Below are 24605 nucleotides of genomic sequence, written 5' to 3' on the forward strand. Positions count from 1 at the left end.
CACAAATCACCATCAACTGCAAGATGCTATCCTATCAATATGGGCCAACATTTCTAAAGAATGCTTTCAGCACCTTGTTGAATCAATGCCACGTAGAATTAAAGCAGTTCTGAAGGCGAAAGGGGGTCAAACACAGTATTAGTATGGTGTTCCTAATAATCCTTTAGTTGAGTGTATATATATATATATATATATATATATATATAATGTTGAACATAATGTATAATAATGCAATGTGGGAATATTTGTGGTCCTGATAATATATTATTTTAATATGAATAAAGTATGACTATAATTTACAAATTTTTGAGCAAATTTTATATATCTGTTTTCTTAGAAGATTCATTTTATTACAATCTCCAGGGACATGTCTAAAGTATTACATGTCTAAAGCTTCAAGCTTTTAATTTAATGTGTATTAACATGAATAGCTTAAGTAGTAAGTTTAAGTAGAATGTATTGCAGTTGAAAGATTAGATCTAATAGTAGTTTGTCAAACCTACAGCAAGTGTGTCTGTGCAGGTACTTTAATGCGTAAAATGTAACTTTAAAATTAGCTCTGAGATATTCTCTTTTATGAAAAGATTATTGGATTAATTTATTTAAAATCTGTATGAATCAGATTAATCCCATCTAAGAATATTTAAATAGTAGGTGGGTTGAAAGGTGAATAACCAAATAATCATGTTGAATGGGTGGTGTCTGCGCTTTCTGCGAGTATATAACAGTCATGTCAGTAATGAGCTCAAGGAGGACAAACTGACAAGCATCCTTGTTCAGTTTTGGAATAGTTCTCTTGTGAAGCACAGAGTCTACTCAAAATTGAGCTATCCTCATTATGTCTAACTGGGGCGCAACAAACACAGAAAATGAAACAATCCAATACTGCTTTCCGAACAACAATTTATCTTGTACCAAAAATGTAAAACCTGGATTTGAGTACATTATTGTATACATATTCATTTCTACAATATCAGTGTTCACTGTTTTTCTGAACTTGCTGGTGATCATATCCATCTCTCACTTCAAGCAGCTTCACACTCCAACCAATGTGCTGATCTTTTCTCTGGCAGTGGCTGATCTGATTGTGGGATTGATTCTTATGCCAGTACAGGGTATCAAATTGATTGAGCCGTGCTGGTTCTTTGGAGAAATATTTTGCTCGATATTTCCTTTTATTTTCTATGTGGTTGTAACAGCATCTCTTGGTAATTTGATTATTATATCTGTGGATCGTTACATTGCTGTGAATGACCCTTTGCGATATTCATCAAGGGTAAATATTAACAGAGCAGTTTTTTCTATTGTTGCAAACTGGGTATTTTCCTGCGTATATTCTTTTTTTCTTTTGTACGATTCTCTACTCTATCCAGAGAAAAATTATATGTGTATTGGAGAATGTGTACTTGTTATTAAGTTGGGATATATCATAACAGATGTCTTAGTTACTTTAGTGACACCTTGTTGTTTAATCATTACTTTATATCTGAAAATCTGTGTCGTAGCAAAACATCAAGCAAAGCATATAAATTCACTCACAGACAAAAAGGCCAAGTCAGAAAAAAAGGCTGCAAGAACCTTAGGTATTGTTGTAATGGTTTATCTTCTTTGTTGGATACCATATTATATAGCTGCTCTTACTGTTGGTCAAGACACAGGTGACTCCTTTGTAATTAATATAATGTATTGGATTTTATGCATGAATTCATGCATGAATCCACTTATTTATGCAATGTTTTATAAATGGTTTCGAATATCAGCGAAATACATTTTGACTCTGAAAATATTCAAACCTTCTTCAGAATACTTTAACCTATTCATGGAAGAGAAATGATCTCCTGCTGTTGCATTACTGTAAAACCTATGCAAAACACAAAGGGTACAGTTCACGCTTAAATAAAATTGTCATAATTTATTCACCACCATATTGTTCCAAAACTGTATAACGTTTTCTAATGCGGAATTTAAAAATTTTGAGAAATATCTCAGCATTCTTTAAAATATAATTTGTGTTCGAAATGCGTACATGTTTAGAACAATATGAGGTTGAGTAAATAATTACATTTCAGGGTCAACTTAAGATAATCTGTTTCCAGATGAAGTACTGTGATCTTCATTGTGAAAGATATCAATCTTTGTGTAGCTTATATGGTCTTGAAATGACACCATATCAATCCCCATTTGTTCTCTTAAAGTCCCTGTAAAGGCAATAAAAAAAAAAATTCTAAACACATTATACATGTTAGAAATGTATTGCTAAAACATATTAACAAAGACTGTGAACTGTGAAGTACTGAATTGTGGAGTTAGACCGTTAAACAGTTTTTCACCATTGCTATGTTCCGGATTTTTTGGGCGGGTCTAAAACGGGGCTCGATGACGCACTGGAGCCCCTGAGCTCCTGGACATGCCCCTACTTGATGACGCACTAGAGCCACTGAGGCTGGCCGCTCCACTAACAATATAAATAGAGCACATTCGCATCAGTTTGGCGCTCAATCGCGATTTACTGTCAGTACTATTATTTGTTACTACAGCATACAGTTTGCTAGTTAGCTATGTCTTCGTCACGGAAATGCGTACTACCTGGATGCGATCATGTAAAAAACAGATCGGTGTCCTTATTTAAATTTCCTAAAAACGATCGCATCAAGAAGAGCTGGATTAATTTTGTTCAGATGAGGTGAGGATCACCACCAAAACCCGCCTCTGTAGTGATCATTTTACACGGGATAGTTTTATAAACTTTCGTCGAAGACAACTGGGATACACTGATCCGCTGTTACTGGTGAATGGGGCCGAACCGACTATCTCCCGCCTCGGCCTTCATCCTCCCGTCGTGTCGACAACTGGGGCCATCATCGGCAGTGCGTGCCCACCAATGAGTGTAAGTTGCCTTGTGTGCTTAGTTATAATTAATAAATAAAGTTATAATTAACCTAATAAGCTGCTAGGAGCACAGGGTTCGTACAAGGTGTTTAAAGTGCTTAAAGTACTTGAATTTATCTTTTTGAAATTTAAGTCCTGGAAAACCCTTGAAAACAGACATATTTTTGAAGAGGTACTTGAAAGGTGCTTGAATTATTAAAAATAGGGATGCACCGATACCGAGCTCATGTACTCGTAAAAATGCTCCGATACCAACAACCGATAGGCCTACCAGGCAGCGTGTGTATAGTAACCGCTGTGGTGCGCGAGCTGATCAGAGAAAACCGCGCAGTGGATTTGAGCGCGCAGCGGCACACATGCAGAGTGTATCTCGGAGTGAATCAAATGCTCTTGATTGCTGATCATTCATTCAGCACGTGTTATTTGGATGAAAACTAAATCGTATATGTAAGTAAAGTAAAACATGAACTGTTACCTGATTTATGTATAACGAGTGATTCCCTACATTATTACTGGACGTTTGCAGATAAGCAGTTCCATGATCGCAAACATCCAAAGCGCGTCCCGCAAACCAGCGTCTCCACGCGCGAATACTGAATTAAATTGTCTTTCACGTCTTGCGCTTGTGCGGACGAATTCACATAAAATTTTGTAAAAACACCCATCTTGGGGAGTATCCTATAGTAAACAAAGTCAGTTATATCTCAAATGAATGTAGACAGTGTTCAAATGGGGTCCGTGCGTTCGGTCTGATTCGACGCAGAAGTATAAATTGGGCTTTAAAGGGGCAGCAGTTTAAGAAACCCACTGCTGTTTTAATGTTAATCAAACAATGGACAAATAAATTACTCACTGCTCTTGACTAAATAGTCTACCCTTTTCAACTTTACAAAAATATCCATCTATATTTAATTTATCCAGTTATGAATATGCAATTTTTTCACATTTGATTACTTTATTCAAATTTCTGTACCCGTTAGATCTACCCGAAAAACTCTAAAAACTCTGCTTATTTCATTTGTAAGTTGATTATTCATTCTTATCTTGTTGCTGACTGATTACCTTTAATAATGTTTAAAATTCACATTAGTTAGGCTGGCAGTTTTTGTTGTAGTATCGAAATTGGATTAAATAATTGATATTTTACTGGTGTCTAAACATTTGTACCACTGACCCAATCTTCAGCACTGAGCCCTGCTGGAGCTGCTCTAAATATGTGCTGTGCTATTCAATGAAAGATAAAATATGATAGAGCAATAGAATGTACAGTAACAGAAGCTCATACAAGGCATTTTAGCAGGCTAAATTAACCATGAAAATAATTGAAAGAAATATATATTTGATGAACAAATTAAGCCAACTAATATGATTTATATTCTTTTGGTTTATCTACTAATACATGTAAAAATTACAAATGCAGTGAAAATTCAGGGATCGGTTACAGTATCGGTATCTTGTTCTGCAAAAAGTGGTATCGTGCAACGCTAATTCAAAATATTGTGATTTTTTTGTTATTGAAAAAATACAATTGTTTCACGCTAAATCAACACTGCAGCCCATCTGAGATATAGAGTTTTTTTTTTTTCTCATGGCTATGAGCATGATATTAAGTATATGATAAGTATATAATACAAGTTTCATTCTTCAGGTCAATCATAATGGGGAAAAAATCAGTTTCAATATCCTTTCAATGGTTAAGGGGATTTCCCATGCCTGACAGCGCTGGTCAATGGATTGACCTCTATGAAGTGAAACATAAGATACCATATATATTTAATTTGAGTAAAAAAATAAAATGAAAAAAATAAAAATAATAATAAAGATATTGTTTGATGTTGTGCTGATAGAAGTCCTTGAAATCCAACAAAGTAGTGCTTGAAAAGTCCTTGAAAGTCCTGGAATATCATTTGACAGAGTCTGTACGAACCCTGGGAGCATCCATTCTGGCTGTAGCGGGTGACAGTTGAGTGTGGCAACGGCAGCTTTACCGCGAGTGGGCGTGGTTACAGCGCAGCCAGCGGACACGCCCCCAGCGTTTGAGAGCAGAGACTACTGCTCATTTTTTCAAGATTTTGATAGCTTATTTTATGTACTTGCCGGCTTTTTTATCATTCAAATTTGGCTGGGTGGCTAATAACACATTTTTCTGTGAGATGACAAACTCAGAACACATACTTCATTTTGACTTTACAGGGACTTTAAAGGCCTTTAAATGACTAAGATCATCTAAACAACTTATTTCTAAGAATTTATAAACTCAGAGTGGAAAACTGATGCAAGCACAAATCTTGTTTAGACATGAAGAATAATGGTTAATAGCGTTAATCACAATGTAAATGTGTAGTGTCTTCAGAGACTTTTTTAAAGATTGAGTTGGGTTTAATCTGCAAACGCTAAAGAACTGTGATGTGGTCTTATGAGGAAAAGTCGCTTTGCAAAGGATAGAAGTTAAGTGAGATATTTTTTGCCATGTTCAAGTAGTGTTATGTCAGATATAATCTTTAATTTACGTGAAAGACTTCTCCAGTTTCAACACTAAAGATTATTTCTACCAGTGGTTAAAATTTGTAATACATGAGGATCAAGACAAATGGGATAGAAACGGGATAAAATGACTAAGGGTTAGTTTGAGTGATGATATGGACAGTTATTAAGCATTTCATTTTGTCTGTTTTCCCAGTAGTGTCTGTACTGTATTTAACCTATCTAACACACAGCTATGGAGCTATGGAGCCCAGCATGTCTAACCAGAATTTCTGTGCAGACTTTCTTTCAATTGGTGATACTGTAATCAATTAATCTAGATCTAGTAAACAAATTAACTTTTGTTATTAAAATTGTAGGCCTCCTTTAATTTAAACTGGACCTAAAGTATGCCATTCATGGAAACTGACAAGGTTATTGTTATAGGTCACATTGTTGACCAATTGGCAAAATCACTGTTCATATACAGTTGTTTTTATAGTAATTTTTTTTAATCATTCTTTTAAATTGAATGAATGAATTCAAATTTTTAAAGATTTGTTATTAAATGTGTTAATAATAGAGTTTGAATTGTGCTTGTGTGTAAAAAGGTATAGGCTATATTACTAAAATGTCTAATAATTTAAATGATCAAATTTAACTATTAAATTTAATCAACTCATAATTAATAAAATGAGTTGATTTCAATTCAATACAAATGCATTTATAAACTTTTTTCAGTAGTTGTCTTGTCTTGTGTTTGAAATGCCATAGTGTAAATTTGACATTAATTTTATACACAAGAAGTAAAATTGTACTTACTTTTATTTTATTATGAGTTTAAGTAACCTAATCAGGCTTTAATCATACAGCGTATTATTAGATCTGAAGATGGGAAAGTATACCTGTAAATTCTGGACACATTTGTAAATCTCTTGCCTGAAAAGTATAGGTCTGTCACAATAATTACTACAGTATATTAACTTATCGCACGATAATAGGGACATGGCCTTGATCATTTTTGGTGACGCGATATATTACCTATTATCTTTACATAAAACATTTTAGCTGATCACACTGCCTTGTCATCTTGTCTGCTTTCTGTATCTGAGGTGAAAGCGAGGCTTAGACAGCTCCTCCTCACACACAGAGTGTTCGAGACGTTATAGTGTTTCACTACAGACAGTTCAAATGAACTCTGTTTCAAAACTGTAATCCACTGTTCCAGTGCAAAAATATACGTAACTGCCTGTGATGGTGCACTGAGAGCATTGAGGCAGTTTCCACAGAACGTGTTTTTGCATTCCACTGCTGTTTTTCCAGTTTTTTTTATGCAAACGTGAACTAAACTGACAAGTTTAACCTTTTGCGCTCGTGTCTTTTGCATAAACACTCAAGCTCATATTGTGTTTGGGCTCGACATTTCAATCGACAATCGACATTTCCTTAGTTAAAAAACATGGTTCCCTTCATCTCAGTAAGAGTTGCATAATTTTTTTTGTCTTTTTCTACATCATCTATCTATATACACACAAAAAAACCAAGTCAAGTCAAAATAACCCCACATTGAAAATGAATGGGAAAAGCGAAAAAAAAATGTCAAAAAATTCATTTGTCAAAAAAGGAAAAGAAAAAAAAAAACAATAAATTCAGGATACATTTATACATAAATGATGGCCTGGTAATAGAGGAATGAACATAACTGACCTCTCTCACTCTCTCTCTCTCTCTCTCTCTCTCTCTCTCTCACACACACACACACACACACACACACAGACATACGTCTGTTTATTATATCCCCTTATACTAATCCTACCCATCACAGAAAACTTTATGCAATTTTACATTTTCAAAGTTTAAGATATTTATTAACCCATTTCCCTCGTGGGGACTGCTAGCTGGTGCAAACAATGTAGGTGACCTCAGGTTTTATTATCCTTGTGGGGACATTTGGTCCCCGCAATATACAGTTTTTCTCGATTGCTAAGACACATTTCTTGAAAGCTGCTCTCCTTTTCTCTAAACTGTGAACACAAAACCCAATTTTCAAGCTACATTCACAAAACCTCAGACTCTTCTTGCAAAACGTCTCAGGTTACGTATGTAACCCTGGTTCCCTGAGAGGGAATGAGACGCTGCGTTGAGACGCGGTGGGAACGCTCTGCGTGATTGCGTCGTGAAGCACGTGTATAATCAGTCCAATAGAAGAGCTAGACGTCATAGGCGGGTGACGTCATAGACCAGGAAGCTATAAAGCACACCTGAAAACAGACCGCGACAGCTTCTGAAAAAGCCTGAAGCAAGTCGATCAGGGCATGCAGGAAGTATGGCAGGAAAATGCAGCGTCTCGTTCCCTCTCAGGGAACCAGGGTTACATACGTAACCTGAGACGTTCCCTTTCAAGGGAACTCGAGCTGCGTTGAGACGCGGTGGGAACCCCATACCCACTACGCCATAAAGACAAATGCCCGTTCTGTGTGAAGTCCTTGCGCACACTAAGAAGCAAGCAACCTAGCCCCAGGAGTGGAGAGGTGTAAGTCATAAAATCTGACAATGTATGTGGTGAGGACCAGCCTGCCGCATTACAAATGTCCTGAAGGGGAACACCCGAAATTAAAGCCTAGAGGCAGCCATACTCCTGTAGAATGGGCCTGAACAGCCATAGGTGAAGGCTGTCCGGCCGCTTCAATGCAAGTGAGATAGCCTCAACTACCCACTTGCTCATCATCTGTTTAGATGCTGGGCAACCTAACTTAGGTGACCCGAAGCAGACAAATAATTGTTCTGATATACGCCACTGAGCAGCTCTGTGGACATACGCATCCAAAGCCCGGACAGGGCGTAAGTTTTTCCTGATCTGGGGTATTAAAGGTGGAGGACAGAAGGCCTGCTGCACAAATGACCCGCACATTTAGTAGGGACCTAGAAATACAACTCGACCTGGGGTGAAGAAATACTATCACCATAGCAGGTGCAAATCCAAGTACGTGCAGGCCTCAGCCTCATGTACCACGGAGAAGATGAAATTAAGGATCTCTCCTCAGAGATAACCCAGTAAAGCAACATTCATACAGAAATCAAGTACTGTACCCACAGGGCAGAAACAAGATTTAGAAGGCGTCCTCTGCACCAGGCAGAGAACAGCATATTTAGTCTTCTCGTGGAGGAAGCTCTAGACCGGAGTATGGTCTCCACGACCTCGGTCGAGAGACCTGAATCTATGAGCTGGGCCCCCTCAGAGGCTGAGCCCACAGTATCCACAACTCCAGAGCTCCCAGGAGCAAAGATATTGGGAAAAGCGTATAGGTGTTGAGGCAACCACACCTATTACATCACATCCAGTCCAAGCGGAGCTGGATGCGTGAGGGAGAACCACCAGGGCAATGCATTGTACAAGCGATGCGAAAGGTCGACTTGTAGTTTGACTGAAGTTCTCCCTAAGAAGCTCCACCACCTCGGGGTGAAGTCTCCATTCCCCGGGCCACAGACGCTGCCTCAACAGGATATCTGCTCTGATATACGAGACCATCAGTGTGTTGTCCGGACCCTTCGCCGAGCAACCACTCATGATTGCCCCCGACTTGTGAGGGAAGCATCCATCGATAGCATTATGCGTCAACAAGAAGCCCCCAACACTGGGCCTGGGCGAGGAACCAAGGTTCTTCCACATGACCGAGGCACGAAGGCATAGCTGCGTGACCTTGATCATGCGAAAACGGATTTCCCCTCCGAGAAAACCCCTTGGTCCTGAGCCACCACAGCAGGGGTCTCATGTACAGAAGGCCAAAAGTAACTATGTTGGAAGCAACTGCCATGAGCCCCAGCCAAAGACCTTTCACCGAGCGGCCACTCATGATCACCCCCCATCCTGTGAGGGAAGCATCCGTCGATAGCGTGACGCGTCGACAAGAAGCCCCCAGCACTGGGCACAGGGCGAGGAACTAAGGTTCCCTTTCGTTGTCACTCCGAGTTAAGTCGGATGACGACGAATGGGGTTTCGCTTAGAACGCCTATCGACTTCGAGTATTACAAAACGAGCCAATGGCAAAGAAATGCCATGGGTCTGCGGAATTTGCATAGCGTATCTCCGCCTTACCTCGTGGGTATAGGGTATATCAACAGGCAGATATGTTTTCGCTTCGGAGCCAAGAGTATTTCTTCGCTCCACAGTCATCTCTGACTTCGCTCTACGAGACGAGCTTCACTCTCCGGTGTTGGTGTGACGGCGATCTGCAGCGAGCAAGTGTGTGTGTCTCCCTGTGTGCTTCAACATCGCAGAGTTTTTTTCTCCTCTCATAAAAGAGCTCGCACGCGGCACGTCTTTTTAAAGACGGCTCGCCCGTGCATTTCTGGTTGCAGTGGACTGGTATCGGACTCTGATGGGCACGAGCGCTGTCTAGTGTGTTTGGGCTTTGATCATGCTTGAACAGCGCTCGTGGGTGACTCATGTTCTCGCTGGGAACGTGATCATCGCGTCATATATAGGTCGAGACTCGGTGAACTCGCAAGAGTGAGAGTCCCCTCATCCACCCCCCGATCTTCGGCTGGCGGGTGACCTGAGGGTTACGGTCTGGATCAAGGCGCCGACTATGTGTCTGTGACGCCAGCCCCCCTCTTCAATGACGGTGCCCGCTAGTGAACTGCTGATTCCCGCGAGTCTACCCTCTGATGGCCCGCGTGTTTCAGTTGAAGCTACAGAGGAAGATGCCATGTCTGTTGCAGCATCACTAGGTGGGTTTGAGTCTTCTGGAAGTGAGGGCTCGTCACAGCTGCCACCTTCCGGTGTGTATACGGCTGTGCCTGAGTCTGATCCGGAGATGACGACCATGCTTTCCTGGGATGATGGGTTTTGGGTAAGGCCGCCGACCCTCGTCCACGGCAAACCCCAATACCTCTCTTCCTGGACGTGCATGATGAGATCTCGAAGTCCAAGAAGACCCCCTTGTCTTCTCGGGACCGCTCGCTGATCTCATCCGCCTTTCCTCCCCTCGATGGGGCCGCTGCCCATGGGTACACTGGGGTCCCCCCAGCTGAACGCTCTGTTGCGATGCTATGTGTCCTCAGAGTGCTTCTTCTCGGCGCAATCCTAAGCACCTGCCCGTGGCCTGTAGTTTTTCGTCTACGCTTGTGGCGAGATCCTATAGCGCCACGGGACTGGCAGCCGCCTCACTGCATGCCATGGTCATTCTGCTGGTCCACCTGACCCAGATGCTCATGGACCTGCACGAGGGCGGGACTGACCCAGGGCTCTTCACTGAGCTGCGCGCCGCCACTGACCTTGCTCTCTGAGTGACGAAAGTGACCGTACGCTCCCTGGGTCAGGTGATGCTCACCATTCTGTGGCTGAACCTGTCTGATGTGCTGGATGTCGCGCGGACCCGTCTGTCCGACATTCCCATATCCCAGGTCGGCCTCTTCGGCGGTGCGGTTGAGGGCTTGCCCAACAGCTCTCAGCCGCCCATGAGCAGACTGAGGTTGATTCTGTCCCGACGGCCCCGCCAGCGGTCGGACGCCACAGCCCTCTCCAGCCCCGCACCCCGCTACACGCCGGGTTAAGCGGCGCTCTTGAGTTGGGCTCCTCAGAGATGGGACTCAGTTCTTTCCAGGAGTTGGTAGCAGGACCACTCCTTTCCCCGGGGGAGGGCCGGGGAAGAATCCTTATTCTCCAAAGAGCTGACTCTCCTGTCTCTGAGCACAGAGTTCTCGGACGTCACAGAGCGCCGGCCACAAGCCGTGCTCTCCTCGTCCCCCTCTGTCCCAGAGGTGGTTGACATGGCGTGCCGTCCACGGACCGCTTCGCCCCTGTCCCCCTCTGTCGCCAGACCCCTGGCAGAGCAGGCCCCCGCGGGACGACCAGCCTGGTCCTCCCCTGGCCCCTCTGCGCGGTTGCTAACTGTGCCCCCACATCGGGCCGCTATGCCGTCCACGTCTGGGCCAGTTACTCCGCTTCGCTGCCCCTCCGGGGGGACGCCTGTGGTTCGCATGATCCCGCTGGTTCAGTTCCTGGGAGCCTGGTTAGAGCTTCCCCGTCTGTCCTGCTGGGTCGCGCGGACCATCAAGCTCGGCTATGCGATTCAGTTCGCACGGTCTCCTCCCCGCTTGGGGAGTCCGCTCCACTTTTGTCGGTGGCTATGTCCCCATCAGGAGAGCAGAGATTGCCACCCTGCTGGCGAAGGGTGCAATCGAGACTGTCCCTCCAGCCGAGATGAGGTCCGGCTTCTACAGCCCCTACTTCATTGTCCCCAAGAAAACCGGTGGGTTACGGCCAATCCTGGACTTGCGCGTGCTGAACCGCTCCCTTCACAGGATGCAGTTCAAGATGCTCAAACGCATTTTCGAATGCATACGGCCCAGGATTGGTTTGCAGTGATCGACCTGAAGGACGCCTACTTCATGTCTCTATTCTCCTTGACACAGACCGTTCCTTCGGTTTTCTTTCAGGGGCAGGCATCCAGTACGCGGTTTTCCCTTTCGGGCTAGCCCTGTCTCCTCGCATCTTCACGAAGGTCGTCGAGGCTGCCCTTGTTCCCCTTCGGGAACACGGGGTTCGCATCCTGAGTTATATCGACGACTGGCTGATCATAGCACACTCTCGAGTTCAGGTTGCGAACACAGGGACCTAGTGCTTCGGCACCTAGCTCGTCTGGGCCTTCGGGTCAACTGGGAGAAGAGCAAACTTTGCCCCGTGCAGAGGATCTCTTTTCTCGGTATGGATATCGACTCGGTCGCCATGTCCGCGCAGCTTACGAGCTAGCGCGCGCGCAGTCACTGCTGACTTGCCTGAGACAGTTCGAGGGTAAGAGTGCGGTTCCACTGAAACTTTTTCAGAGGCTCCTGGGGCACATGGCTTCTGCAGCCGCGGCAACGCCGCTCGGATTGCTTCATATGAGACCGCTTCAGCTTTGGCTTCGCGACCTAGTCCCGAGGTGGGCATGGCAACACGGCACCCTCCGAGTAACAGTTACTCTGACCTGCCGTCATACCTTCACCCCGTGGTCGAACCTCAGTTTTCTACGGGCCGGAGTGCCCCTGGAACGAGCTTCGCGGCATGTTGTTGTAACGACAGATGCCTCCTCCACGGGCTGGGGTGCCATGTGCAATGGACGTGCTGCCGCGGGCTCCTGGACAGGACCCCGCCGCCTCTGGCATGTCAATTGCCTCGAGTTGCTGGCCGTACATCTTGCTTTGCGCCGCTTCCGGGCCGTGCTCAAGAACCAACACGTACTAGTCCACTCAGACAATACCGCCACTGTAGCGTACATCAACCATCAAGGTGGTCTACGCTCCCGCCGTTTGTCGCAACTCGCTCGCCACCTCCCCATATGGAGTCAGAAGCATCTGAGGTCGCTTCATGCCATTTATATCCCCGGAGCCCTGAACTGTGCAGCCTACGAGCTCTCACGGCTTCAGCCACTCCCTGGAGAATGGCGACTCCATCCCCAGTCGGTCCAGCTGATTTGGGACCAGTTCGGGGACGCACAGATAGATCTGTTTGCCTCCCACGACTCGACCCATTGCGCCCAGTTTTATTCCCTGACCGAGGGCACGCTCGGCACGGATGCTCTGGCGCACAGCTGGCCGCAGGGCCGCAAGTATGCGTTTCCCCCAGTTAGCCTTCTTGCGCAGACCTTGCGCAAGGTCAGGGAGGACGAGGAGCAGGTCATTCTGGTCGCGCCGTACTGGCCCGCCCGGACCTGGTTCTCCGAACTAGTACTCCTCGCGACAGCACCTCCCTGGCCGATCCCTCTGAGGAAGAACCTTCTTCCTCAGGGACGGGGCCACCTATGGCACCCTCGTCCCGATCTCTGGAACCTCCACGTGTGGCTCCTCGATGGGACGAGGCAGGTTTGAGTACCCTAACACCAGCGGTGGTGGCTACCATCACTTCCGCTAGGGCGTCGTCCATGTGACACGTCTATGCGTTGAAGTGGAACCTCTTCGTCAGCTGGTGCTCTTCTCACCGAGAAGACCCCCGGAGATGCTCGATCAGCGTTGTGCTTTCCTTCCTTCAACAGGGGCTGGAGCGAAGGCTGTCTCCCTCCACCCTGAAGGTCTACGTTGCCGCTATTGCCGCACACCATGACATCATCGAAGGTAAGTCGGTGGGGAAGCACGACCTGGTTATCAGGTTCCTGAGAGGAGCGAGGAGACTAAATCCGCCTCGCCCTCCTCTCGTTCCCTCTTCGGACCTCTCAGTGGTTCTAACTGCCCTGAAGAGTGCTCCATTTGAGCCCCTGCAATCAGTTGAGCTTAAATTCCTGTCTATGAAGAAAGCGCTCCTGGTTGCACTGGCCTCCATCAAGAGGGTAGGGGACCTGCACGCATTCTCCGTTGACGAAGCGTGCCTGGAGTTCGGGCCGGCTTACTCTCACGTGATCCTGAGACCCCGGCCTGGATACGTGCCCAAGGTTCCTACCACTCCCTTCCGGGACCAGGTGGTGAACCTGCAAGCGCTGCCCCTGGAGGAGGCAGACCCAGCCTTGCACTGCTCTGTCCAGTACGCGCTCTCCGCGCCTATGTAGACAGGACGTAGTGTTTCAGGACCTCAGACCAGCTCTTTGTCTGTTATGGTGGGAAGCTGAAGGGAAAGGCTCTCTCAAAGCAAAGGTTGTCTCACTGGATAGTGGACGCCATTGCTTAGGCTTACCAGCAGCAAGGTCGACCGTGCCCCCTTGGTGTGACTGCCCACTCCACCCGGAGTGTGGCATCCTCTTGGGCTCTAGCGCATGGCGCCTCGCTAACAGACATCTGCAGAGCTGCAGGCTGGGCGACACCTAACACATTCGCCAGATTCTATAATCTCCGAGTGGAGCCAGTGTCCTCCCGTGTACTCGCTTCAACCAGCTAGTACCGGACCCGCTCAGGTGTCTTCGCTTGCTCGCCATTCCACTCCACGGACTGGATACGTGCGATATTCTCCTCAGGTGAGCTTCCCCGAAAGCCCTGAGCTCCTCCAGCACTCCTGACATCGGCGCCAGTGTCTATTGCCTGCGCGTCGGCTAGGTGCCTCCTGTGTGCATGGTCCCTCCTCTCAGCGACCCCCACATGTGTATTTCCACTGTAAGCCTCTTGAGCATGTGTCTTTCCCTTGGCAAGCCACCTTGCCACCCCTGGGGTTGAAATATTCCACCTGCGGCTGGACACCCCAGTGTTCTCCATATGTCTCCTTCGGGTCATATGTGTATTCTCTAAGTCCCCCCCTCTGGGTTGGCAGTAATTGCATATTTCCCCTAAACTTTGGGATATGCTCCCCAGTGTACCTTGGTATTCCTGGGCTAAATAGGAGTCCTTCGTCCGCAGGGCACTGGAAGACAGCTGAGGTGGCGTGATTAGACTGGTAACCCCATTCGTCGTCATCCGACGTAACTCGGAGTGACAACGAAAGGGAACGTCTCGGTTACGTATGTAACCCTCGTTCCCTGAGTAGGGAACGGAGACGTTACGTCTTCCTGCCACTCTCCGCTGTACCGCGGGGATCGCCTGAGCTCAGTCTTGGCTCCTCAGCGAAGAAACATATCTGCCTGTTGCCGGCGTCCTCCTTTTATACCCACGAGGTAAGGCGCAGATACGCTTTGCAAATTCCGCAGACCCATGGCATTTCTTTGCCATTGGCTCGTTTTGTAATACTCGAAGTCGATAGGCGTTCTAAGCGAAACCCCATTCGTCGTCATCCGACGTAACGTCTCCGTTCCCTACTCAGGGAACGAGGGTTACATACGTAACCGAGACGTTTCTTCCACATGACCGAGGCACGAAGGCATAGCCGCGTGACCTTGATCATGCGAAAACGGATTTCCGCTCGGAGAAAACCACTTGGTCCCGAGCCACCACTGCAGGGGTCTCATGTACAGAAGGCCAAAAGTAACTACGTTGGACGCAACTACCATGAGCCCCAACAGTCTCAGAGACTGTTTTGCAGTGAGTGACTGACCTAGTTTTACATTCTTTACGGCTGTGAGAATCGCAGAAATACGTGCAGGAGACAGATGTGCTTGTATTGTTGTTGAATCCCATAATACACCTAGAAAAGTGATCCTCTGAGTTGGGAGGAGTACACTCTTTTTGGTGTTGAGCCGCAACCCCAACCCCCTTATGTGGGACAGAACGACATCTCGATGTTGAACTGCCAAAAGCTCGGACTGAGCTAAAATCAACCAATCGTCGATATAATCTAATATGCGAATGCCCTGGAATCTCAAGAGGAGCCAGAGCTGCATCCACGCATATTGTAAAAGGTGCGGGGTGATAACCTAGGCCGAAAGGAAGAACCCGATACTGGTATGCTTCGCCCCTGAAAGCAAACCACAGTGGACCCCGAACTCGAGATATTCGTATCTTTCCAAATACATATCCGTATCCTTCCAAAAACTCACTATTTGTCCGATTACCCACTATAGTGTCCAAATGTCCATTCGAACTTGGAATTTTGGGATGACACTTGGTTCTACAGACTCAGGGGAGCCCACCGAGTTCAGTAGAAGTGGTTTAATCGACAAAAAAAACAAAAAATCTCCAGTCACCATCCACATTTTTCAGTCACCATCCACAATTGATGGTCTCATCACCAACGAGGGTCAGGAAACGCTTAGAAAGCGGCCAGGGCCCTCAAACTCAGGGGTCCGACTCAGGGGCACCAGACGACTGTACTCGCCGAGTTTCGGGGCCCTACGACCTTCCGTCTCCTTACGGACACGCGCTTCGTCGGTTTGACCTTTTTGACCCTGTGACATGTTTTTCATTCTTTTTGACATTTCGACCCCTGAACGAGGTCCTAGGGCCACCAAACTTTTCCGCCCGCACCAGGGGGCCGTGGCGAGACGGAAAATGGTGCCCCCTAGTCGATCGGACCTTTCTGAGCGGCGTCCGCGAAACCACTATGGAAAATACATTCATTTAATGGGCGAGTGGGATTTTTACAGAATGGCCCCAGGGCCCCGAAATCGCTCACTCTGTTGCGTCGGGGCCCCCTGATCGACGTACCGAAAGGGCCCGGGCCTAGTGCCTGAATAAGTATTTTTTTATCATTTTTCATCCATCTCTCTGTCTGCCATTGAGGTCAATTGCAGACACTTAGAAACAGGCCCGCTTTCAGCCCTACACTCGTTCGGACTTTGAACGCCTTGCAAGCGGCCAGGGCCCTCAAACTAGGGGGCCCGACTCAGGGGCACTAGACGACGGTACTCGCCGAGTTTCGGGGTCCTACGACTTTCCGTCTCCTTACGGGAGCGCTCCGTTGGTTTGACCTTTTTGACCCCTGTAGTGCGTTTTTCGACCTTTCGACCACTGAACGAGGTCGCAGGTCCACCAAACTTTGGCCATCGTAATAGAAGGTCTTTCCCTAGCTCCTCTTGAACCTATCGAAGAAGTTCCTGAGAAGTTTCTCACGTTTAAGACTATCTTTCTTCTTGCTATCTCCTCACTAAAGAGAAACGGAGATTTGCAGGCTCTGTCGGTTTCACCCTCGTGCCTGGAATTTTCGCCTGGTATGGTTAAGGCTTTTCTGCATCCTAGACCAGGTTACGTTCCCAAGGTCCCTACTAATGTTGTTAGACCTACAGTTCTGCAGGCCTTTTGACCTCCTCCATTTCTGTCGTCTGACCAGGAGAAACTTAATTTACTCTGCCCTGTTAAGGCGTTAGACGCCTACGTCCACAGAACTGCCCTGTGGAGGAAGTCAGAACAACTATTTGTGTGCTTTGGGCACCCAAGAAGGGGTGTCCCGCGTCTAAACAGAGAATGAGCAAGTGGGTGGTCGAGGCTATCTCACTTGCCTATGAGTCGGCTGGTCAGCCTTCACCTTTGGCTGTACGAGCCCACTCTACCAGGAGTATGGCGGCTTCTAAAGCCTTACTGTCAGGAGTTTCCCTCAGTGACGTTTGTAATGCGGCTGGATGGTCTTCACCGCATACTTTCATTAAGTTCTACGACCTAGACTTAAGTTCTACCCCTGGGGCACAGGTGCTCTCGTCTGTGCGCTAGTTCTCACATGGCGGTCACTTGGTCCTATGTCGACGTGGTATTAGCGTTCCCACAGCGTTTGACGCAGCTCGAGTTCCCTTGAAAGGGAACGTCATGGTTACGTATGTAACCCTAGTTCCCTGATAGGGAACGAGACGCTGCGTCATTCCACCATACTCCCGGCATTCCCGCTAGCGCTTCCTTCAGGGCCAATCAGAAGCGGTTGCGCTTGTGTTTATGGGGTGCTTTATAGTTTCCTGGTCGATGACGTCACCCGCCTATGACGTTCCATCTCTCCATTGGGCTGATTCCATACGTGCTTCATGACGCACAACGCAGGGGCGTTCCCACAGTGTTTGACGCAGCGTCTCGTTCCCTATCAGGGAACTAGGGTTACATACGTAACCAAGACGTTTTATTCTTTTGTAACAGATTTGTGTATTTTCAGGTTGTGCTTAGGGATGCCCGTCCTGTGCAGCTACAAAGCTGCCAGTGTACTTGTGTGACAGGTACAGCTTTGTGTAATCATGTGGCAGCACTGTTGTACCAGACTGAATATTATTGCCAGCTAAGAATCACCTCTGTTCCCCCAACACACAGCTGCACAGAGACTGAACAGAAATGACATAAGCCAAGAACCATGGTAACGTCTACGGTTACGTATGTAACCCTCGTTCCCTGAGTAGGGAACGGAGACGTTACGTCGGATGACGACGAATGGGGTTTCGCTTAGAAAGCCTATCAACTTCGAGTATTACAAAACGAGCCAATGGCAAAGAAATGCCATGGGTCTGCGGAATTTGCATGGCGTAACTCCGCCCCACCTCGTGGGTATAAAAGGAGGAAGCCGGCAGCAAGCAGATATGTTTCTTCGCTGAGGAGCCAAGACTGAGCTCAGGCGATCCCCGCGGTACAGCGGAAAGTGGCAGGCAGACGTAACGTCTCCGTTCCCTACTCAGGGAACGAGGGTTACATACGTAACCGTAGACGTTCCCTTTCGTTGTCACTCCGAGTTACGTCGGATGACGACGAATGGGGTTACCAGTCTAATCACGCCACCTTCTCAGCTGTCTTCCAGTGCCCTGCGTAAATCGAGATCCCTGTCAGCCTGGACAAAGGACTCCATATAACACAGGAATACCAAGGTACACTGGGAAGCATATCCCAAGCTTAGGGGAAGTATGCAATTAATGCCAGCCCGGAGGGGGGGGACTTAGAGAATACACATATGACCCGAAGGAAGCATATGGAAAACACTGGGGTGTCCAGCCGTAGGTGGAATATTTCAACCCCAGGGGTGGCAAGGTGGCTTGCCAAGGGAAAGACACACGCTCAGAGAGGCTTACAGTGGAAATACACATGTGGGGGTCGCTCAGAGGAGGGACCATGCACACGGGAGGCACCTAGCCGACGCACAGGCAATAGACACTGGCGCCGACGTCAGGAGTGCTGGAGGAGCTCAGGGCTTTCGGAGAAGCTCACCTGAGGAAAATATCGCACGTATCCAGTCCGTGGAGTGGAATGGCGAGCAAGCGAAGACACCTGAGCGGGTCCGGTACTAGCTGGTTGAAGCGAGTACACGAGAGGACACAGGCTCCACTCGGAGATTATAGAATCTGGCGAATGTGTTAGGTGTCGCCCAGCCTGCAGCTCTGCAGATGTCTGTTAGCGAGGCGCCATGCGCTAGAGCCCAAGAGGACGCCACACTCCGGGTGGAGTGGGCAGTCACACCAAGGGGGCACGGTCGACCTTGCTGCTGGTAAGCCAAAGCAATGGTGTCCACTATCCAGTGAGACAACCTTTGCTTGGAGAGAGCCTTTCCCTTCAGCTTCCCACCATAACAGACAAAGAGCTGGTCTGAGGTCCTGAAACACTGCGTTCTGTCTACATAGGCGCGGAGAGCGCGTACTGGACAGAGCAGTGCCAAGGCTGGGTCTGCCTCCTCCGAGGGCAGCGCTTGCAGGTTCACCACCTGGTCCCGGAAGGGAGTGGTAGGAACCTTGGGCACATATCCAGGCCGGGGTCTCAGGATCACGTGAGAGTAAGCCGGCCCAAATTCCAGGCACGCTTCGTCAACGGAGAATGCGTGCAGGTCCCCAACCCTCTTGATGGAGGCCAGTGCAACCAGGAGCGCTGTCTTCATAGACAGGAACTTAAGCTCGACTGATTGCAGGGGCTCAAAGGGAGCACTCTTCAGGGCAGTTAGAACCACTGAGAGGTCCCAAGAGGGAACGAGAGGAGGACGAGGAGGATTCAGTCTCCTCGCTCCTCTCAGGAACCTGATGATCAGGTCGTGCTTCCCCACCGACTTACCTTCGATGAGGTCATGATGTGCGGCAATGGCGGCAACATAGACCTTCAGGGTGGAGGGAGACAGCCTTCGCTCCAGCCCCTGTTGAAGGAAGGAAAGCAAAACACTGATCGAGCATCTCCGGGGGTCTTCTCGGTGAGAAGAGCACCAGTTGACGAAGAGGTTCCACTTCAACGCATAGACGTGTCTCGTGGACGACGCTCTAGCGGAAGTGATGGTAGCCACCACCGCTGGTGGTAGGGTACTCAAACCTGCCTCGTCCCATCCAGGAGCCACACGTGGAGGTTCCAAAGATCGGGACGAGGGTGCCATAGGGTGCCCCGTCCCTGAGAAAGAAGGTTCTTCCTCAGAGGGATCGGCCAGGGAGGTGCTGTCGCGAGGAGTACTAGTTCGGGGAACCAGGTCCGGTTGGGCCAGTAAGGGGCAACCAGAATGACCTGCTCCTCGTCCTCCCTGACCTTGCGCAAAGTGTGCGCAAGAAGGCTCACTGGGGGAAACGCATATTTGCGGCCCTGCGGCCAGCTGTGCGCCAGAGCATCCGTGCCGAGCGTGCCCTCGGTCAGGGAATAGAACTGGGCGCAGTGGGTCGAGTCGTGAGAGGCAAACAGATCTATCTGTGCGTCCCCGAACTGGTCCCAAATCAGCTGAACCGACTGGGGATGGAGTCGCCATTTTCCAGGGAGGGGCTGAAGCCGTGAGAGCTCGTCGGCTGCACAGTTCAGCGCTCCGGGAATGAAGATGGCTCGAAGCGACCTCAGATGCTTCTGACTCCACAGGAGGAGGTGGCGAGCGAGTTGTGACATACGGCGGGAGCGTAGACCACCCTGATGGTTGATGTACGCTACAGTGGCGGTATTGTCTGAGCGGACTAGTACGTGTTGACCCCTGAGCAACGCTCGGAAGCGGTGCAGGGCAAGGCGTACTGCCAACAACTCGAGGCAATTGACATGCCATAGCCGCGGGGGTCCTGTCCAGGAGCCCGCAGCAGCATGTCCATTGCACATGGCGCCCCAGCCCGTGGTGGAGGCATCTGTTGAGACAACAACATGCCGGGAAGCTCGAGCCAGGGGGACACCGGCCCTGAGAAAATCGAGGTTCGTCCACGGGGTGAAGAACTGACGGCAGGTCGGAGTAACTGGTACTCGGAACGTGCCGTGTTGCCATGCCCACCTCGGGACTCGGTCGCGAAGCCAAAGCTGAAGCGGTCTCATATGAAGCAATCCGAGCGGCGTGACCGCGGCAGCAGATGCCATATGCCCCAGGAGCCTCTGAAAAAGTTTCAGTGGAACCGCACTCTTGCCCTCGAATTGTCTTAGGCAAGTCAGCAGTGACTGCGCGCGCTCGCTCGTAAGCTGCGCGGACATGGCGACCGAGTCGATGTCCATACCGAGAAAAGAGATCCTCTGCACGGGGCTAGGGCTAGGGGCACGGGCTAGGTGCCGGAGCACTAGGTCCCTGTGTTCGCAAACCTGATCTCGAGAGTGAGCTAGGATCAGCCAGTCGTCGATATAACTCAGGATGCGAACCCCTTGCTCTCGAAGGGGAACAAGGGCCGCCTCGACGACCTTCGTGAAGATGCGAGGAGACAGGGCTAGCCCGAAAGGGAGAACCGCGTACTGGTATGCCTGCCCCTCGAAAGCAAACCGGAGGAACGGTCTGTGTCGAGGAAGAATGGAGACATGAAAGTAGGCGTCCTTCAGGTCGATCGCTGCAAACCAATCCTGGGGCCGTATGCATTCGAAAACGCGTTTGGCGGTGAGCATCTTGAACGGCATCCGGTGAAGGGAGCGGTTCAGCACGCGCAAGTCCAGGATTGGCCGTAACCCACCGGTTTTCTTGGGGACAATGAAGTAGGGGCTGTAGAAGCCGGACCTCATCTCGGCTGGAGGGACAGTCTCGATTGCACCCTTCGCCAGCAGGGTGGCAATCTCTGCTCTCATGATAGGGGCATTGCCACCGACCAAAGTGGAGCGGACTCCCCTGAAGCGGGGAGGAGACCGTGCGAACTGAATCGCATAGCCGAGCCTGACGGTACGCGCGATCCAGTGGGACAGACGGGGAAGCTCTAGCCAGGCTCCCAGGAACTGAACCAACGGGATCATGCGAGCCACAGGCGTCCCCCCGGAGGGGCAGCGAAGCGGAGTAACTGGCCCAGATGTGGACGGCATAGCGGCCCGGAGAGGGGGCACAGTTAGCAACCGCACCCTGGCAGAGGGGGCCAGGGGAGGACCAGGCTGGTCGTCCCGCAGGGGCCTGCTCTGCCAGGGGTCTGGCGACAGAGGGGGACAGGGGCGAAGCGGTCCGTGGACGGCACGCCGTGTCAACCGCCTCTGGGACAGAGGGGGGCGAGGAGAGCACGGCTTGTGGGCGGCGCTCTGTGTCGCCCGAGAACTCTGTGAGCTCAGGGAAGAGGGGATTGTTTCTGTCTTTAACCACATTAGGGTGCTGCCCACCCGTTGGTGAGCAGCGGGGAGTGGAGAACAAAAGATTCTCCCCCGGCCCTCCACCGGGGGAAGGAGTGGTCCTGCTACCACCTCCTGAGAAACAATCATCATCCCTGAGCAGCCCGTCTCAGGAGCGCCGCTTGGCCCGGCGTTTAGCAGGGGGCGGGGCAGGAGAGGGCTGTGGCGCCTTCTTACGGCTTCCTCCGCGAACGGCCCTGGGTGGAGGCTGCTGCGTGGTCCGGGCGGGAGGGGCGGGAGCCGCAGGAGGGCGCCCTCGGCGGGAAACAGGTCGAGGCGTCTGCCCGGCCGGCAAGGTGGAGGCAGCAGCGGGCCGGCGGGGCAGAATGTGTTTGATGGCCTCGGTCTGTTTCTGGGCAGTTGAAAACTGTTGGGCAAAGTCTTCAACTGCACCGCCGAAGAGGCCGGCCTGGGACAAGGGGGCGTTAAGCAGACGGGTCCGCTCAGCGTCCCGCATGTCAGCCAGGTTCAGCCACAGATGTCGCTCCTGGACCACAGCTGTGGACATCACCAAACCCAGGAAGCGCGCGGTAACCTTCGTCGCCCGGAGAGCAAGGTCGGTCGCGGCGCGCAGCTCATCAAAGAGCCCTGGGTTTGTCCTACCCTCGTGCATGTCTCTGAGCATCTGGGCCTGGTAGACCTGCAGAGTGGCCATAGCATGCAGTGAAGCAGCCGCCTGTCCCGCCGCTCTGTAAGACTTCGCCACCAGGGTCGACGAAAATCTACAGGCTTTGGATGGGTGCTTAGGCTCGCCCCGAGAAGAAGCACTCTGAGGACATAGTTGCATGGCAACAGAGCGTTCAACCGGGGGAAGCCCAGTGTACCCACGGGCAGCTGCCTCATCGAGGGGAGGAAAGGCGGATGAGACCAGCGAGCGGTCCCGAGAAGACAGGGGGGTCTTCCAGGACTTCGAGATCTCATCATGCACATCCGGGAAGAAAGGTATTGGGGTTTGCCGAGGACGAGGGTCGGCGGCCTTACCCAAAAACCAATCGTCCAGCCGCGAGCGCTCAGGACAGGGTGGAGGCCTCCACTCAAGTCCGATGCTCGCGGCTGCCCGGGAAAGCATGGCCGTCATCTCCGGATCAGACTCGAGCACAGCCGTATGCACACCGGAAGGTGGCAGCTGTGACGAGCCCTCACTTCCAGAAGAGTCAAACCCGCCAAGTGATGCTGCAACAGACATGGCATCTTCCTCTGTAGCTTCAACTGAAGCACGCGGGCCACCAGAGGGTAGACCCGCGGGAATCAGCAGTTCACTAGCGGGCACCGTCATTGAAGAGGGGGGCTGGGGTCGCGGACACATAGTCGGCGCCTTGTTCCAGACCGTAACCCTCAGATCACCCTGGCCACCAGCCGCAGGACGGGGGGTGGATGAGGGGACTCTCACTCTTGCGAGTTCACCGAGTCTCGACCGTAATGACGCGATGGTCATGTTCCCACAGAGAGAACATGAGTCATCCACGAGCGCTGCTCTAGCATGATCAATGCCCAAACATACTATGCAACGCTCGTGCCCATCAGAGTCCGATACCAATCTGCCGCAACCAGAAGTACACGGGCGAGACATCTTTAAAAAGACGTGCCACGTGTAAGCTCTTTTAGTGAGAGAAAACTCAAGTGTTGAAGCACCCGGGGAGAAACGCACCGACTGGCAGACCACTGCAACAGATCAGCAGGAAGCACGCTCTCGCCGTAGATCGCCGTCACACCAACACTCGAGGTACTCGTTTGTAAAGCTCACAATTCAGAGATGGCTTGTGGAGAGAAGAATACACTTGGCTCCGAAGCGAAAACATATCTGCTTGCTGCCGGCTTCCTCCTTTTATACCCACGAGGTGGGGCGGAGTTACGCCATGCAAATTCCGCAGACCCATGGCATTTCTTTGCCATTGGCTCGTTTTGTAATACTCGAAGTTGATAGGCTTTCTAAGCGAAACCCCATTCGTCGTCATCCGACGTAACTCGGAGTGACAACGAAAGGGAACTAATGTTTCTAACAGGGTACTTTGATTCTATTTATGGATATTTCTGTTTATTGATAACCTTTTTTTGTTTAAATGCAGGGTGTTAAACCTGGTCTGGTTAATGACATGGTGATTCTTTCAGCCAGACCCAAGGAACGAAAACTGGTGGAAGGCATCAGGTTAGTATTGTTGTTATTATCATTAAAGAAATTTTCTGTTATAATCAGTGAGACCTCAAATAAAGTAGTCATCTGATCACATGAGACACATTGTATGTTAATATCCATTGTTTGTATTTATACTGACAGTTGTTCAAGCAAGAAAGTCCTAACCATCTCTAATGGCTTTTCAAAAAAATAAAGCCTTTTTTATTTTATTTTTTTATTTTGTTTGTTCGTTCAACTTATATGTAACTTACTTTATGGCTCATTTAAAAAAACAAAATGATTGTGTCTTTTCCATAGGAGCAACTTGTATAAGGGTGTCAGTTCAGCTCTGCCTGAACTTTCCACACTCAGGGTGGATGAAGTCTACCATGATCTTCCAAGTGATGCG

The 24605-nt window shown here is 49.4% G+C and overlaps 1 protein-coding gene across 1 annotated transcript; it reads left to right on the forward strand.

Annotated features, from left to right (window-relative positions):
- The first annotated feature begins 838 nt into the window (after positions 1–838).
- On the forward strand, positions 839–1834 carry LOC143749588 (trace amine-associated receptor 13c-like). The gene has a single exon (XM_077242026.1). The coding sequence runs from the start codon at positions 839–841 to the stop codon at positions 1832–1834; it is 996 nt and encodes a 331-aa protein (XP_077098141.1).
- The last annotated feature ends 22771 nt before the right edge of the window (positions 1835–24605 follow it).

The sequence above is a fragment of the Siphateles boraxobius genome, unplaced genomic scaffold (genome assembly GCF_051911475.1).
Source record: "Siphateles boraxobius isolate OS27281-9 unplaced genomic scaffold, OSU_SipBor_1 25, whole genome shotgun sequence".
Lineage (NCBI taxonomy): Eukaryota > Metazoa > Chordata > Actinopteri > Cypriniformes > Leuciscidae > Siphateles > Siphateles boraxobius.

Bases quoted from the DNA above. Each gene is read 5' to 3' on its own strand.
- LOC143749588 (XM_077242026.1), top strand. From the start codon at position 839: ATGTCTAACTGGGGCGCAACAAACACAGAAAATGAAACAATCCAATAC.